The 14,906-nt window shown below is 44.9% G+C and overlaps 1 protein-coding gene across 1 annotated transcript in view; it reads left to right on the top strand.

Annotated features, from left to right (window-relative positions):
- The window catches only part of POLR2C (RNA polymerase II subunit C), a 66,550-nt gene extending 58,134 nt beyond the window's left edge, over positions 1–8,416 (top strand). Inside the window, 2 exon segments of the mRNA XM_030203570.1 lie at positions 6,950–7,020; positions 7,023–8,416. Coding sequence (XP_030059430.1) covers positions 6,950–7,020; positions 7,023–7,093 — 142 coding nt within the window. The 3' untranslated portion in view covers positions 7,094–8,416.
- The last annotated feature ends 6,490 nt before the right edge of the window (positions 8,417–14,906 follow it).

The raw sequence follows: 14,906 nt of genomic DNA, 5'->3' as shown, positions 1-14,906 counted from the left end.
TTGCTTGTAGCTCTGAGTAGTGACTCGGGCTTTGGAGGCGTTTCTGGGTCTGATTCAGGACAGGCCAGTATGGGTTCTCTCGGACAACACGACGGCAGTTGCATATTTCAACCATCAGGGGGTACTCACAGTGCTGCGCTGGAGGAGGAGGTAAGCCTTCTTGGTACGTGGGCAGAGTGTCACCTTCAACTTCTATCGGCAGCTCACACTTCGGGGACCCACAACGTGCAAACAGATTTTCTCAGACGGATGTCACTGGACGAGGCAGAAAAGGGAGCTGTTGCTGACGGTGTTCCACACCATCACCCATTGGTGAGGTCTGCCATCAACGGTATCTGATGGTGACTCGGGCCAATGCAAGATGTCAAGGTTTTTCAGCTGAGGCCAAGAAGCCGGATCCAAGGGCCTGGACACGCTGCTTCAACTCTGGTTGTCAAAGGAACTTCTCTGCATCTTTCCACCGTGCTGCATCGAATTCTGCAAAATCCAGGCCTGGTGCTTCTGATGGCTCCCGACTGGCCCTGACGTCCATGGTGTGTGGATCTGGTACGGCTGCTTGTGGATGATCCATTCTCACTGCCCTTGGTTCCGGATCTGTTCCCCTCTTCTTTGGTCTTACTACCTGGCTCTTGAGCGGTCGTGCTTGAGGAGGAAAGGATATGCGGAGGGGGTGATCACCACCCTCCTTCAATCTTGAAACAATCGATGACATCAGCGTATACACAGGTTTGGCGGGCTTTTGAGTTGTGATGCTCCCAGCAGGGCATCTCTTCGTTGACTGCCTCATTGCCTAGGATTGTGGCTTTTCTGCAAGAGGGACTGCAGAAAGGTCTGGCCTTTAACTCACTGTGGTGAGTACAGGTGGCAGCTTAAGTTTGCTACCCAGGCAGGTTAGACCAGTCTTCACTGGCCACTCATCTGGATGTCGTGTGTTTTTCGAAGGGAGTTAATCGGCGCAGGCCTCCTCTGCAACCTCTCTGTCCAGACTGGCATCTTAATTTGGTTCTTCGTGCTGTGCAGGTCTCTTTTGAACCATTGTGGTCAGCGTCATTGAAGGATCTGACGCTGAAGGTGGTGTTTCTGGTTGCTATGGCCTCAGCATGGCGGGTGTCAGAATTGCAGGATTCATCCTGTTGAGACAGTGCTGCGTAACCCTAGTAGCGCTCTAGAAATGTTAAATAGTAGTAGTTTTCAAGGGGGGCGGGGGGGGGGGGGGTTATGATCCATCTGGTGCCTTTTTTTTTTTTGCTGAAAATGGTCTCAATTTTTCATCCTGATCAACCACTGTTTCTTCCGTCCTTTGTGGTGGAGGATTATCCATGAGACTTTGCGGGCCTTCACTGCTTGGACATCGGGTTCTGATTCACTATTTGCACGTGACAAATGACTTTCACAGGTCAGATCATCTGTTTGTCCTGATGGTGGGACCCCGGAAGGATCTCTCACAGCCTCCAAGGCGACCTTGACACACTGAATTAGGGTTGTGATTGTGTCGGCATAGGTGCTGATGGGGTGCTAGGCTCTGGCGGCATTGCATGCGCATTCTGTGCATGCAGTGGCAGCCTCCTGGGTAGAGATCAGGATTTTTTTTCTCTGTAAGACATCGGTCAGGCGGCCTCTTGGGCCTCTCTGCTTTCTTAGAGAAAATACTTATGTTTGGATGTGGCTGCGCACCCGGGATTTTTGGTTGGTGCGGTGGTGCTCTCCATGGGGTTGTCAGATCCCCTCCCTCTTTAGGGACTGCTTTGCTACATCCTACTAGTTGCTTCTGATGACGCTAAGGAAGGTATGTTTACCTGATAATTTTCTTTTCTTTAATCACAGCAGATGAATCCAGTGTCCCTCCCTCTATGCTGTCTGTGATATGAGCATTCTTTCTTTTCTTGTGGTTAGCTTTTTTTTTTGTTCTACATGTATTCACAACAGCGCATTCTATCTACAAATTAAAAAAATATATATATACAGTGCACTCCATTTAAGTGCACGTCGGATAAGTGCATGCTCTGTTTAACTGCATGCCGTACTTCGGTCCCGTTTTTGGCACCATCAATTTCTATGGGGACGCACTTCGGTTTAGCGCACCACTGATAAGTGCAAGATTTGCTTATATGCATGGTTCAAGACCGCTCCTCTGCAGGAAAGACTCTGCATAAGCGCAAACACGGAATATGGAAGCCGATTGGCGCGTGACAACCAACGAGATTTCAAATTTACCGCCCCTTTAACTGCCACAGGCAGAATAAGCGAAAGAATGTTGTTAGAGCGTACACTGGGGTTATCGTCGTCGCGGCGGAACTGTAAGACTTTAACACTGGCTGAACAAATAGAAGTTCTTAAAAAATTAGAAAACAAAGTCAAGCATCTATTTCTAAAGAATATGGTGTCAATCCCAGTCAAATATCACGTGTCTCGAAGCAGAAAGACCAGCTTCTGGAAGACTGGCAAAACAATACAAATCCACAACGGAAACGAAAACGGGCGAGAAAAGCTGAGGAGGTAGAAGATGCTCTTCTTTCGTGGTTTTCTCAAGTCAGGAGCAGACAGTTTCCTATCAGTGGTCCACTGCTTATGGAGAAAGCCAACCAGCTAGCTGAAAGTCTTGGACTAACTGAATTCCAAGCCACTGTTGGATGGTTGGAAAGATGGAAGGAGAGGAACAGCATGGTGAGAAAAAAAGACGCTGATGACTTTTGTGCTGAAATTGGATTGTTTCAGTTCTTCCTGCCATGTTGAACGAGTTTGCACCTCGCGACATTTTCAATGCTGACGAAAATGGTCTCTACTGGCAAGCGATTCCTGATGGAACACTTACATTCAAATATGCCGAAACTACTGGTGGTAAGACGTCGAAGGACCGACTGATGATCCTCCTTTGCTGCAGTATGGATGGGAGTGAGAAGTTGGAACCCCTCGTCATTGGAAACAGCAAACAGCCCCGTAGCTTCAAGAAAGTTAAGCGACTTCCTGTGTTATATGAGGCTAACGCAAATTCATGGATGACTGGGGAAATTTGGAAGCAGTGGCTAAAGAAGTTAGACACTAGAATGTGGGCACAAAAGCGTCAGATTTTGCTGCTTTGTGATAATTGTGCTGCACACAGGGATGATGTCAGGCTGTCTAACATCAAAGTGGTCTTCCTGCCACCAAACACTACCTCTCTGATCCAACCTATGGATCAGGGCATAATAGCCAATTTCAAACAACATTATCAGGCTCTTGTGCTACGTCGTCTGATGAGCGTTATGGATGACCAGACTGGCAAGAATAAATGTGCTGTTGAATGGCTCGTAATCTATCACTGTTGGATTCCCTACATATGCAGAAAGAAGCCTGGAATCATGTTACACAGGCAACCATTGTGAACTGCTACAAGCGGGCAAGCTTTGTTAAGGATGTGGAGAGGGACAAAACAGATGCTGCTGTTGCAAACATGTCGGATGAACAGATTATTGACATCCCAGCCGGTGTTACTGAAGAGGAGTTCCATCGCTACGTAGCTGTTGATTACGATCTACAAACAGCTGAAGACAGCACTGATGTCGAGATATGTGCCTACACACAGGCAACAATGGCTGATGATGAAACAGATGACGAAATGAGCAGCGAGGCACATGCTGACGAAATTCAACAACCTCCTGTCACTTTTGCAAGAGCGCTGGAGAGTCTCAACACTGTGCGGGCCTATCTGGAGGCCACTGGATGTCAGTGCTATAACAGTTTTTATCGTCTGGCAGACATAGTCTATGGAACTCACAGACCCAAGAGTGTACAGAGGACTATGACTGATTACTTCAAGTAAGCCTAATGTCAGTTAACGGAGACTGTATACTGTACGTATAATAACAGTACTGTACATATGTTTATCAGATGTCAGGCTTCTTTGGGTCACCGGTTAAGTGCACGCTCCGGTTAACTGCATGCATTTCTTTGGTCCCAGACCCTTGCACTTAAGCGGATTGCACTGATATATATATATATATATATATATCAACAGCACATAATATCTACAAATTAAAAAAAAAATATATATATATATACACACACACAGGCCAAATCTGCCCACCTTGTCCCACCAGGTGTGCAGTCCTCTCAAAGGTGTAAGGAATAAGCAACATTGTTCGACACCTGTGTTATATATATATATATATATAACACACCTCCAATGTTCTAATGAAGCCTCACTTTCCCAACGTTCTAAAGTGAGGTGGCTAAGACCACTTTTTTGCTCCATGAGTGTCTGCCCCGCCCATGCGTCAAACGTGATGACGTCGAGGGCGGAGCAGTGACACTCAGCAAAAAACATTGCTCAACCTAAAATGACGTCCCATTAGAAGGTTGGAGGCGCACTATCCGCCCTTCCCAATGTCTCCCACCCCCCAAAGTCGCCGTCCGTCACCAAAACAGCCCCCCCCCCCCCAAGGTTGCCACCGCAAACACACGGAACACTACCTCCCAGCAAACACAAACCCAGGCAGGGGAGGAGTAGAATCGCTCCAGGTTGCCACCGCAAACACACGGAATACCACCCCCCCAGCAAACACCAACCCAGGCAGGGGGAGGAGTAGAATTGCTCCAGACTGCTGCCCGGGGGCGTTGCCACGGCCGGCCCTAGACGGGCCCTGCCCGCCCACTTTTCCTCCAGCGCGCCAGCATCAGCCCCAGCTCCCATTGCCGGCCACTGCTGCTTTTCATGTTGAGCAGCAGGGCCGGCGCTACAAAAAGAAGAAACACTCAGCTGACTGACCTGAGCGCTAACAACAAAAAATGTAAAAAAAAAAACAAAACCCCGGCATCGCAGGCAGCCTTGAGCCATTGGCTGCTGGCTGTGCAGGCTCTGCCCGTCTCTTACGTCACTGCCCCTGCGTCACTCCAGGGGCAGTGACGAAAGAGATGGGAGGAGCCTGCACAGCCAGCAGCCAATGCCTCAAGGCTGCCTGCGGTGCCATTTTTTTTTTAATTTACATTTTTTGTGGTTAGCGCTCAGGTCAGTCAGCCCTAGGAGTACCGAAGATACAATATCAAGTGGCTGGGCGGGCCGGAGGAGGAGAAGGTGGGTGTGTACCAGGCAGGGGGAGAGTCACGAAGATCGACGATCAAGAGGCAGGGAGGGACAGGAGGAGGTAAAACATGTCAATGCTAGCAGGCAAGGGGAGGAGTAGCGAAGAACGGGATCAAGTGGCAGGGAGGGCTGGAGGAGGAGGAGGTGGGGAGAGAGGGAGGGGGGCCCCTGGCAGGCAATGAGGGAGGGAGGGGGGCCACCCTGGCACACACTCTCCTTCACACACACACACTCTCTCTCTCACAAACACACTCACTCTCTCTGTCACAAACACACACTTACATCTGGGAGGGGAGGGGGCGCCCCACCCTGGCACACACTCTCATTCCCACACACACACACACACTCTCTCTCTCTCTCTCTCTCTCTCTCTCTCTCTCTCTCACAAACACACACTTGCACCTGGGAGGGAGGGGGCCACCCTGGCACACACTCTCATTCTCACACACACTCACAGAGACACTCGCACACAGTCTCACTCTCTCACACTCACACCTGGCAGAGAGGGAGGGGGGCAGGGGCCCACATCTGAGGGAGGGGGGCCCATCCTGCCACACACTCATTCTCACACTCACTCTCATTCCCACACACACTCTCTCACAAACACACTCACACACACTCACTCTCTCACAAATACACACTCGCACATGGCAGGGAGACAGGGAGGGGGGCACCCTGCAGGAGGGGGGACCATCCTGGCACACACTCTCATTCCCACACACACTCTCTCTCATAGACACTCACACTCAGTCTCACTCTCTCTCTCTCTCTCTCACAGACACTCGAACACAGTCTCTCTCTCTCTCTCTCACAAACACTGTATGTGTGTGAAACACACTGTCTCTCTCTCACACTCACTGTGTCTCACATACGCACGTGCACACACTCATTCTCACACACACACTCGCTCTCACACCCATTCTCACACACACACTCGCTCTCACACCCACACTCACTCACTCTGTCACACACACACACTCGCAAATTCATGTTCTCTCTCACACACACTCGCTCTCACACACACTGTGTCAAAAATACACACTCCGAGGAAAACCTTGCTAGCGCCCATTTCATTTGTTTCAGAAACGGGCCTTTTTTTTTTTACTATTAAAGCAGAACCCGCACCAGGCCCAAGCCTGCCGTCCTCTGTTCCAGGAACACCCCTTGAGCTCAGCCCTCCATGACGACAGGCCAAATCTGCCCACCTTGTCCCGCCTGTCGTCATGGAGGGCTGAGCTCAAGGGGTGTTCCTGGAACAGAGGACGGCAGGCTTGGGCCTGGTGCGGATTCTGCTTTGGTAGCGGACATACTGGCTTTTGGGAGGAGCTGTCTGTCCTAAATCACTGTGTTGAAAGTTGGTGATTTCTGTCTCCACCTGCTGGTAGACAGACACAACCTACTACTTGCTGGATTCATCTGCCGTGACTAAAGGAAAGAAAATTATCAAGTAAGACATAATTTTACCATAGTAATTGAAATAGCCATGTTTTAAGCAGAATCATGTTTGACTAAGGGTGGTCTCCAGCCATCCGGGGGGGGGGGGGGGGGGGTGTAGTACTTACCTGTAGCTTGTGAGTGGAGGGATAGCCTAATGGTTAGCGCAGTGGCCTGGGAACCAGGGGAACCTGATAAAATTTCCACTGCCACTCCTTCTGACTCTGGGCAAGTCACTTAACCCTCTGTTGCCCCAGGTACAAAATAAGTATCTGTATATAATATGCAAACCACTTTGATTGTTACCACAAAAAAGCACTATATCAAATCCATCCTCTTTCCCTTGCCCTTTGTTCTATTGTGCACACTTGGAGAGCTGCTTACTCAGGTCTCCTCAGCATTACAAAAGGAAATATATTAATGCTTAACTCATCTTCTTTTTCTTGCCTGCTCAAGGTTTTACTACAATGTGGAGTCCTGTGGTTCCCTGCGTCCAGAAACCATTGTACTTTCTGCACTGTCCGGACTGAAAAGAAACTTAGTGATCTGCAGACCCAGCTGAGTCACGAGATCCAGAGTGATGTGCTCACTATTAACTAAACACCACATCTGCCAGAGGACTCTTCCGGTCACCACTGTCACTCACCTCAGTGTGAGAATATGAAAGTAGACAGGACACTTCTGATGAGTCACCAATGAAAACATTAACATCTCTTCTGTTAATGGTATCCTAGAAATTGAAGTGCAGACAAGGACCTACCTGGCTGCCTTTGCTGCACTCTGTCTTCATTGCCACCTACCAGATTATCCATAGAGGATGTTCCCTGTATTTTTATAATGAGATTGTAGGAAACACAGGTGACTATTCTGTAGATTTTATTTGATTACGTTCCCAGATATTTTTGAGCTGAGTTATGGAAAGTATAAGGTTGTAAATAATGTCCATTTACTCGTAACTCATATGCCCTAATTAATCTGCTTGAGGGGAATTTTCTATTTCTATTCTCTCTGTAATGCCCATTAGCTGCAGGACTTCTCAACCTGGGACTTTAGTGTAGCTGTGCAGTCTGTGTTCATGAGCTCTGGCCTCAGTCTTGTATGCTCATTAATAACTGTGAACCTTGACAAATCAAGGCACAGTTGCCCTGGATTTCTAGATTTTGGTATCCCATTTGATGTCTTAGTATATTGTTTGGCTATTTGGCTTAATAAACACTTTTTAAAGATAAATTCAGTAAAGTCACTTTTCTCTAAATGTAACTCCTCATACAGTATCTGAGAGGAAGGTTAAATGATCATCTCCAGCCCTCTCTTCATGTATTGCTGTCACAGCTGTGTGAGATCCTGAGACAACAGCTGGGAGTGTCCAAGATCAGTCGTCCAGGGGCATAAACAGGTTGGGTTTTCAGGATATATCTAATCAATAAGCATATGGGAGATCTGCATGCATACTACCTCCACTGGATGCAAATCTGTCTCATGTATATTAGGGCTATCCTGAATACCTGACCTGTCTCTACCCTTCCAAGACTGAACTTGGGCATCTCTGCTGTAGACCAGTGGTTCTCATCTCATTTCCTGGGACCCAATTAGCCTGTCCTGTTTTCAGAATATCCATAATGAATATTCATGATGGGTGTAGGCATCAGACCCACCCTGCAGAAGTGTAGCTGGTGGGGTTCCCCAGGTTTCACCAGCTGAAGATGACAGCAACCTGCCATATTTCCCCTTGCAGCAGTTGGCAGCAGCATTTTCAGCTGCCAACACCAACACCTTATGCAGGCTTAGCTCTTGTAAATGAACTGAGCTGTCATGGAGTGTCAGTGTTGGTGGCTGAGAACGCCACTGCGGGCTGCTGATGTCTTCAGCTGGCAGGGTTTGAAGATTCCCCCCCAGCTTATGGAGGAGTAGCCTAGTGGTTAGCTCAGTGGACTTTGATCCAGGGGAACAGTTTGATTCCCACTGTAGCTCCTTGTGACTCTGGGCAAGTCACTTAACCCTCTATTGCCCCTGGTACAAAATAAGTACCTGAATATATGTAAACCGCCTTGAATGTAGTTGCAAAAACCTCAGAAAGGTAGTATATTGAGTCCCATTTCCCTTATTTAGCTTTTAAGTTGAGCAAGGGCGGAAAGGAAATGTGTCATGTCCACCCAAAATTTGCTGTCTGTCTATACCACTGATGTATATGAGAGTTTTGCCCGCAGTGAAAGCAGTATGTGCAAATCTCTTATACATATTCATGGTAGATATCCTGAACACCAGACTGGATAAAAGGTTACTCCAGGACCAGCATTCGAGAACAGAAGTTCTCAACCCAGTCCTCGGGCCATACCCAGCCAGTTGGGTTGTTGGGACATCCACAATGAATATGCACGAGAGAGATTTGCATATAAGGAGGGCAGTGCATGTAAATCTCTCATGCATATTAATTGTGGATGCCAAAAATCTAGATTGACTGAGTGCGTCCTGAGGACTGGGTTGAGAAACCTGTGCTCTAGACCAGGACTTTTCAACCCAGTCCTCAGGACACACCAAGCTAGTCAGGTTTTAGGATACCCACAATGAATATGCATGAGGCTGGTTTGGTGTGTCCCATGAATTGGCTTGAGACCAGTGTTTCTCAAGCTGAACCTGGAATACCCCTGATCCAGTCTGATGACGTCCACAGTGAATATGCATATGAGTTTAGTTCAAACTGTCTCCACTGTGTGCAGAACTTTCATGCATATTTGATTTGTATCTATTGACAACCATATTTAAGTAAAGGGGTTCTCCAGGACAAGCTTGGGGCATATAACACTCTAAAAGCAATGATTCTTTAGAGGAAATGCTGTCAGCTACTAAATGTAAAACCAGTCTTCTCCTTTGGTCTCTCTCAAATGTTAGGATATGTTGCTGCTTCAAGTGCCAGGTTTGTACAGTGAAGAAATAAGGAGATGGAAAAAGACTGGCAGCTCCCTTTTTCCCAGAGGCTTAAGCTGCCATAGTGCTTTATAGGTTTTGATATTGCAGTATGAACAGGTGCAGGGTTGACAAAGGGAGAAAGAAGTGTGGAAATGCTAATTTTAATGCAGTATAATAATAGTGAGCTGGAACTGTAGCTGAGAGAAGCCACCTGCTGAGAAAGGAAATAACATGCAAATATGGGACTTACTATGATATTGTTTTAAATCTTTCTCTGCTACCAACTAAACTGCATATAATTGTGACACATGGAGCTGCAAGGCCTTTGAGTGATGTTGACTGGTTAGAGTGAGTCTAGTGTCAACAAAGATAGTGTCCTGTGAAAGATAGATGGCACTCTAGGAAATGGAAACAAGCAGGCATTTTGAAGATTATCACAATAAAGCAGCTGAAATTTGAGGAATTATAGAAGGAGCAGTGTGATATTTTCTGATGTTTTACTGAATATGTACAATAGAAGAAAGCATTTGTATGTTCTCATGAATCAACTTATCCTTGTACATTCAAAGGGCACACAAAATTTACCCAAAGACAATCTCCTGAGGTCTGGAATATAGCATAATGTATATGTTAAAAACCTTGATGCATGAATTGATAAGAGAACTGCAAGATGATCTGGCATTTTTTTCTCTGTACATAGAGCCACAATACAGCGAGAGTGTCTGTGGCTGCCATTTTGTTTATTAAATTTATGAAAAACAAAAGATGGCTGGCTGTAACCAATCAAGCTCAAACATAATAACATAATTATCACATATAATATGTGAAACATCTGAGTTTCAAAGAGGACATCTGTTCAGATATACGGTCAGTCAATGGTCCCAAGTGAACAACCGATAGTGCACATAACTGTCCATGTTGTTATGCACACAGGAGCGTGTGGAAGATGTTTGTATCCAGGTGGTAGGGTGGATCAAGCACCATAATGGGAGAAGAGTGTACAAGAGAAAGCAGGTATGAGGCTCATTACAAGCTCATTTAGAGAAGATGCTACTTTAGTTCAGTAGTAGAGTCCTTAGTCTGGAGCCAATGGGTTGCTAGTTGATGGATGCTTGCTGAAGGAAAATAACGCTGTAGTACCAAGGAGCTTTATTACAATTTAAACTTTGGTAAACTCCATAAGGCCATAATCCTTACAAATAAATGGTCTTTGAATGTTCTATTGATATTACATAGCAAGTCGCAGAAAAACAAGAGGTCAGAAATCACTGCACACAGGATAGTGATAAAATATAGAGCTACGTCCATAGGCTAGTATAAATTGACCTACGTCTCAAGAATGTAAATGTAAATTAAAATATCCATACACCCAATATGTTTTAGCACCTCAATTCCTGCTTCAGGGGCAGTTTTTACAACTGTGGTCAGTAATTACATTTAAGCCGCATTGAACTGAAGAAAACGTTGGGTAATGTGTGATACAGATGTCAAATGAAATGAAAAGTTGACCACCTTTAGTATTTCTATGGTTGCATGTCAGGGCTTCTCAAACCCCAGATGTAACTTAGAAGAGGTCCCCGGAGGGTAGCAAAGTAACATTTACTGGTAAAACTGCCTGCAAGTGTGTAAACATTTTACAGTTTCCATTTTTATCTATGGTTGCTTTTAATAAAATTGAGACTCGTCAGTTGATTCTAGCCTATGTTTGCTACTCTGTATTTTATTGATTAAATAGCTAGTGACAGAAAAAAACAAAAGTAATTCCACATTTAAGCCACCTGGGTTTTCTTATTCTGTATTATTAATTCTCCCAGCACTTGCTGTGGCTCTAAAGGTGAATGAGCAGTTACCTCAGGTAATCTGAATGGAAGCTGAATATTCCCACCTCTTCACAATGGGTATAGGTAGTAGTAGTTATAGCAGAGAAACAAACCCTTTGTGTTTGCTATATGAAGATTCCCCCCCCCCCCCCCCCCCCCCCAATGTTTATGTTACTGTGTATATAGACTTTGGACAGGTAGAAGTTGCATTTCTTTTTCACTCCCTTCCTAACCTTTTCCATTTTGAACTCTTCTGAATTCAGTTCTATGGAGAGACCCTCCATAACCAGCTCCAAGAAAATGGGGCAACTCCGGTCCAGAGCCTACTAATGAAGAGACATCTCTCAATTTCAGAGCCTACACTGAACAGATCCTCTGCCGTATGATTAGCTCTTCAGGGATTTATTCCCTCTTACTTCCACATTCCAATCTTCAGTAGTGAACCAGCACTTTATTTTAACAGGAAAGGAAAGGTCGATTTCAGGGTTTCCCAAATTTACATACATTGGAAATTGGGATTTGATCATTAACCTCATGCCTATTTTTTGTGCTTAGCCTGAAAACCTGACTTGTAGGAACTCCGTGGACAGTTTTGGGAAATCCTTTTCTATTCTTTGCCCCAATGGCACTCATCCCAATTATCAAAGGCTGCAGATGGGTTAAGTTTTCAGGTTGTCCCTAATGAATATTACATGGAATAGATTTGCATACTATGGAGGTATTATACATGCAGGTGTATCATAAAAAACTGACCTGTTTATGGCCCTTGAGGACTGTTGGTGAATATCACTGCCTAACGTATTACCTCTCTATTTGAGTTGAAGACAGACGGTACCAAGCTTACCATGCATCATCAAGGAGAACAAAGATCTACCTATCACAGTATTCCTTGGCTCTGCCACCTGGTCCCAAAATAAGCAGCCTTGACAATAACAAAGGCATGCTTTAGCTTCAGTAGAAGCATAGCCCTTCAAAAATGGAATTTCATAAGTTTTGATTTCTGTAAATTAAACTAGCTGGCTTTGTGATGTAAGGGATTCATTGATTACATCAAGCAAAATGATGTTTCTTGAGAGATTTATGAGAGGGATATGCCTAGATCTTCTATTGTTCAGCTGCAGGACTGTGGCGCTCTTTTTGAAAAAAAGCTATTTAAGGTCACTGCTAAAATAAGGAAGACAGATACAACTCTAATGTTATAAGAAACTGCCAGAAATTTGGTCTGACAGAATCTAACAACTCCAGCTTGTTGTTTTAGACAATGGCAGGCAATGCCTATGAAGTGTAGCATCACTTGGACTGCACAGAATTTCTATGGAGCAAAAGTGATCCAGCCAAATTCCAGAATTGGAAACAATAGAACTGAGTCTGAGCCCCCAGCAGTGGCAATTTGTTCCCTCATATGTATATGCAAAATATAAATTGTAATGGCAGCTTGGACCTACTTTCCTATGCCTTGAAAGTTTGTCATTAGTGTTGTCAACTTCAGTGTGAAGGGAAAGGAGACAGCCTTAGGTATGACTGAAAAGGTCTTTAAAAATATACCCCTCCCCCCCACCTTGCTGACTTTTCAGGATTGGTGAAGTAGATTCTACAAACATGTTGAATACTGCATTCTCTTAGTCATACCAATGAGTAGAACCAGTGAGACCAAAATCATGTTTTACTTCATAGTGAAAATAATGCTTTGAAACCTGTCTTGTGCTTAATGCTTGACCTTGAATCATTTCAAATTCCAGTGATTGATATCTCATTAATCTTTGCTTAACAAATTTCACCAAATCCGACTATATGGACATTTTTTTCAAGTGCAAAATGAGTTTTCCTTTCTCATGAGGTCAGTGCTGCAGGAGCCCCTGCCTTCTCAGTCTCCACATCCTTCATATTTTTCAAGTGTTTTCACAATTTTACCAAGAGATATCTTATGGTGCTAAGAAAATGAGAGGAATGATGGCATCATTGAAGAATATGCTTGGTTTCAGTGCACTTATCCTCCATGGAAGGGATCCTCAACCAGAAACAAGGAAAGCATCATTTACTGGTCAAATTAATTGATTTCCAATGGCAAATTTTGTCTCGAGCTTAGGAGGCATTTATTGATATGCCTTTGCATAGTGCCATGTTAAGAATGTCCCTCCCTGCCACTGGATGTCATTTGTAAGAAAACAAAAGAACCTGAAGACCTCCAGAGGCATGTCATCAGCCACTAAAACTTTCATTGTAATGGGGGGAAAAAGACTTAAAATAAACCCAGCAGTAATCAAGTGAGCAGTTTTATTCCATATTCAACCTTCAAGGATTCAAATGTCATAGCTTTAACAAAATGGATAACTTGAGTGCTCAAGGTGCCTTTAAAACTATTGCAATGATTGTGCAGTTAGAGCAGGATTGTGTGTGGATCTTCCCCTCCATCCTGCAGTAAGAAGCCTCAAGAAACCTCTTCTAACCAGAGAAGGATCAGCCAGTATCAATACCTTCCAGAAGGTATGCTGTAGTTACTTGTATGACAGCCAGCAGCAATCGCTGAGACATGAACTCCTGTAACAGCTTTATTCAGCAGTAACCCTGAGAAGTGTGCTCTTGTGACAGAATTGTCATCAGCAGAAGTCGCCGAGACAAATGGTCCAGTGACAAAACTATCATTAGCAGGAATCACTGAGATGCGGATTTGTGATAGATCCAAGATCTTCAGGCATAACTGAGAGGTGAACTTTTGTGATAGAAGAATCACCAAGGCATAAACCCTCATGAGTCATGTTCACTGAGTTGTGGACTCTTGCAATAGAATTATCATCAATGGGTTAATGAGACGTGGACTCTGATGACAGGGCCAGCATTAGCAAAAGTCACTGAGAGGTGAATTTTCATGACAAAACTGTCAGCAGAAATCACTGAAGTGCTAACTGATCAGAGTTGTAATCAGCAGATTCACTGAGATGATATTGTCATAAAAGCCCATGACAGCCAGGGTTAGTAAGACAGGTATTCATCAAAGATTGTCATCAGCAACAGTCATTGAGGACTTATATCATTGTCAGCAGAGTCTCTGGGACCTGGGCTCTTACGATAGCATCACTAACAGCAGTTACAGAGATGTGGGTTTCATGGTTGACCATTATCGATAAGATTGTGTCCAAGAGATTTCTATCGCCAAGAAACAGCAGCTTGTGTCATGGATACATATTTGTCAGCATTCCTTGATACACAAATTCCTTGTAATCACAGCATTATCACCATGCGTCACCAAGATGTATGTTCTCATCACAAAGCTTTAGAGCCAGGAGTCCCTGAGCTGGCTCTTAACAGAACTAAGCAGAATTACTATCATGTGGAATCTTATAACAGAGCACCATTAACAGGAGTCACTCATTTTTGGGTTTACCACAGAGCATCTTCAATAGGAGCAACTAAGATGCATCTCTTGTATCAAAGTGTTCTCAGCAGCCCCCATGGAGACATGGGCTGTCAGCACAGACTATCAGCAGGATTCAGTAAGACATGGGATCTCATCACAGAGGATCAAAGGCAGTATCTGAGGTGTGGTCAGCAGGAGTTAGATGAAGATGCTTGTCATAGAATGTCATCTGCAGCGTAAATGAAAAATTTACTTTTGTCACAGAGCATCAGCAGCAGGGCTCACCTCAGAATAGCCATTAATGTGGACTATCAGCATTCTCTTAGGCATG

This window comes from Microcaecilia unicolor, chromosome 5, assembly GCF_901765095.1.
Source record: "Microcaecilia unicolor chromosome 5, aMicUni1.1, whole genome shotgun sequence".
NCBI lineage: Eukaryota > Metazoa > Chordata > Amphibia > Gymnophiona > Siphonopidae > Microcaecilia > Microcaecilia unicolor.
Note: the sequence above shows the minus strand (reverse complement) of the source record. Positions and strands in the feature narration are given on the sequence as shown.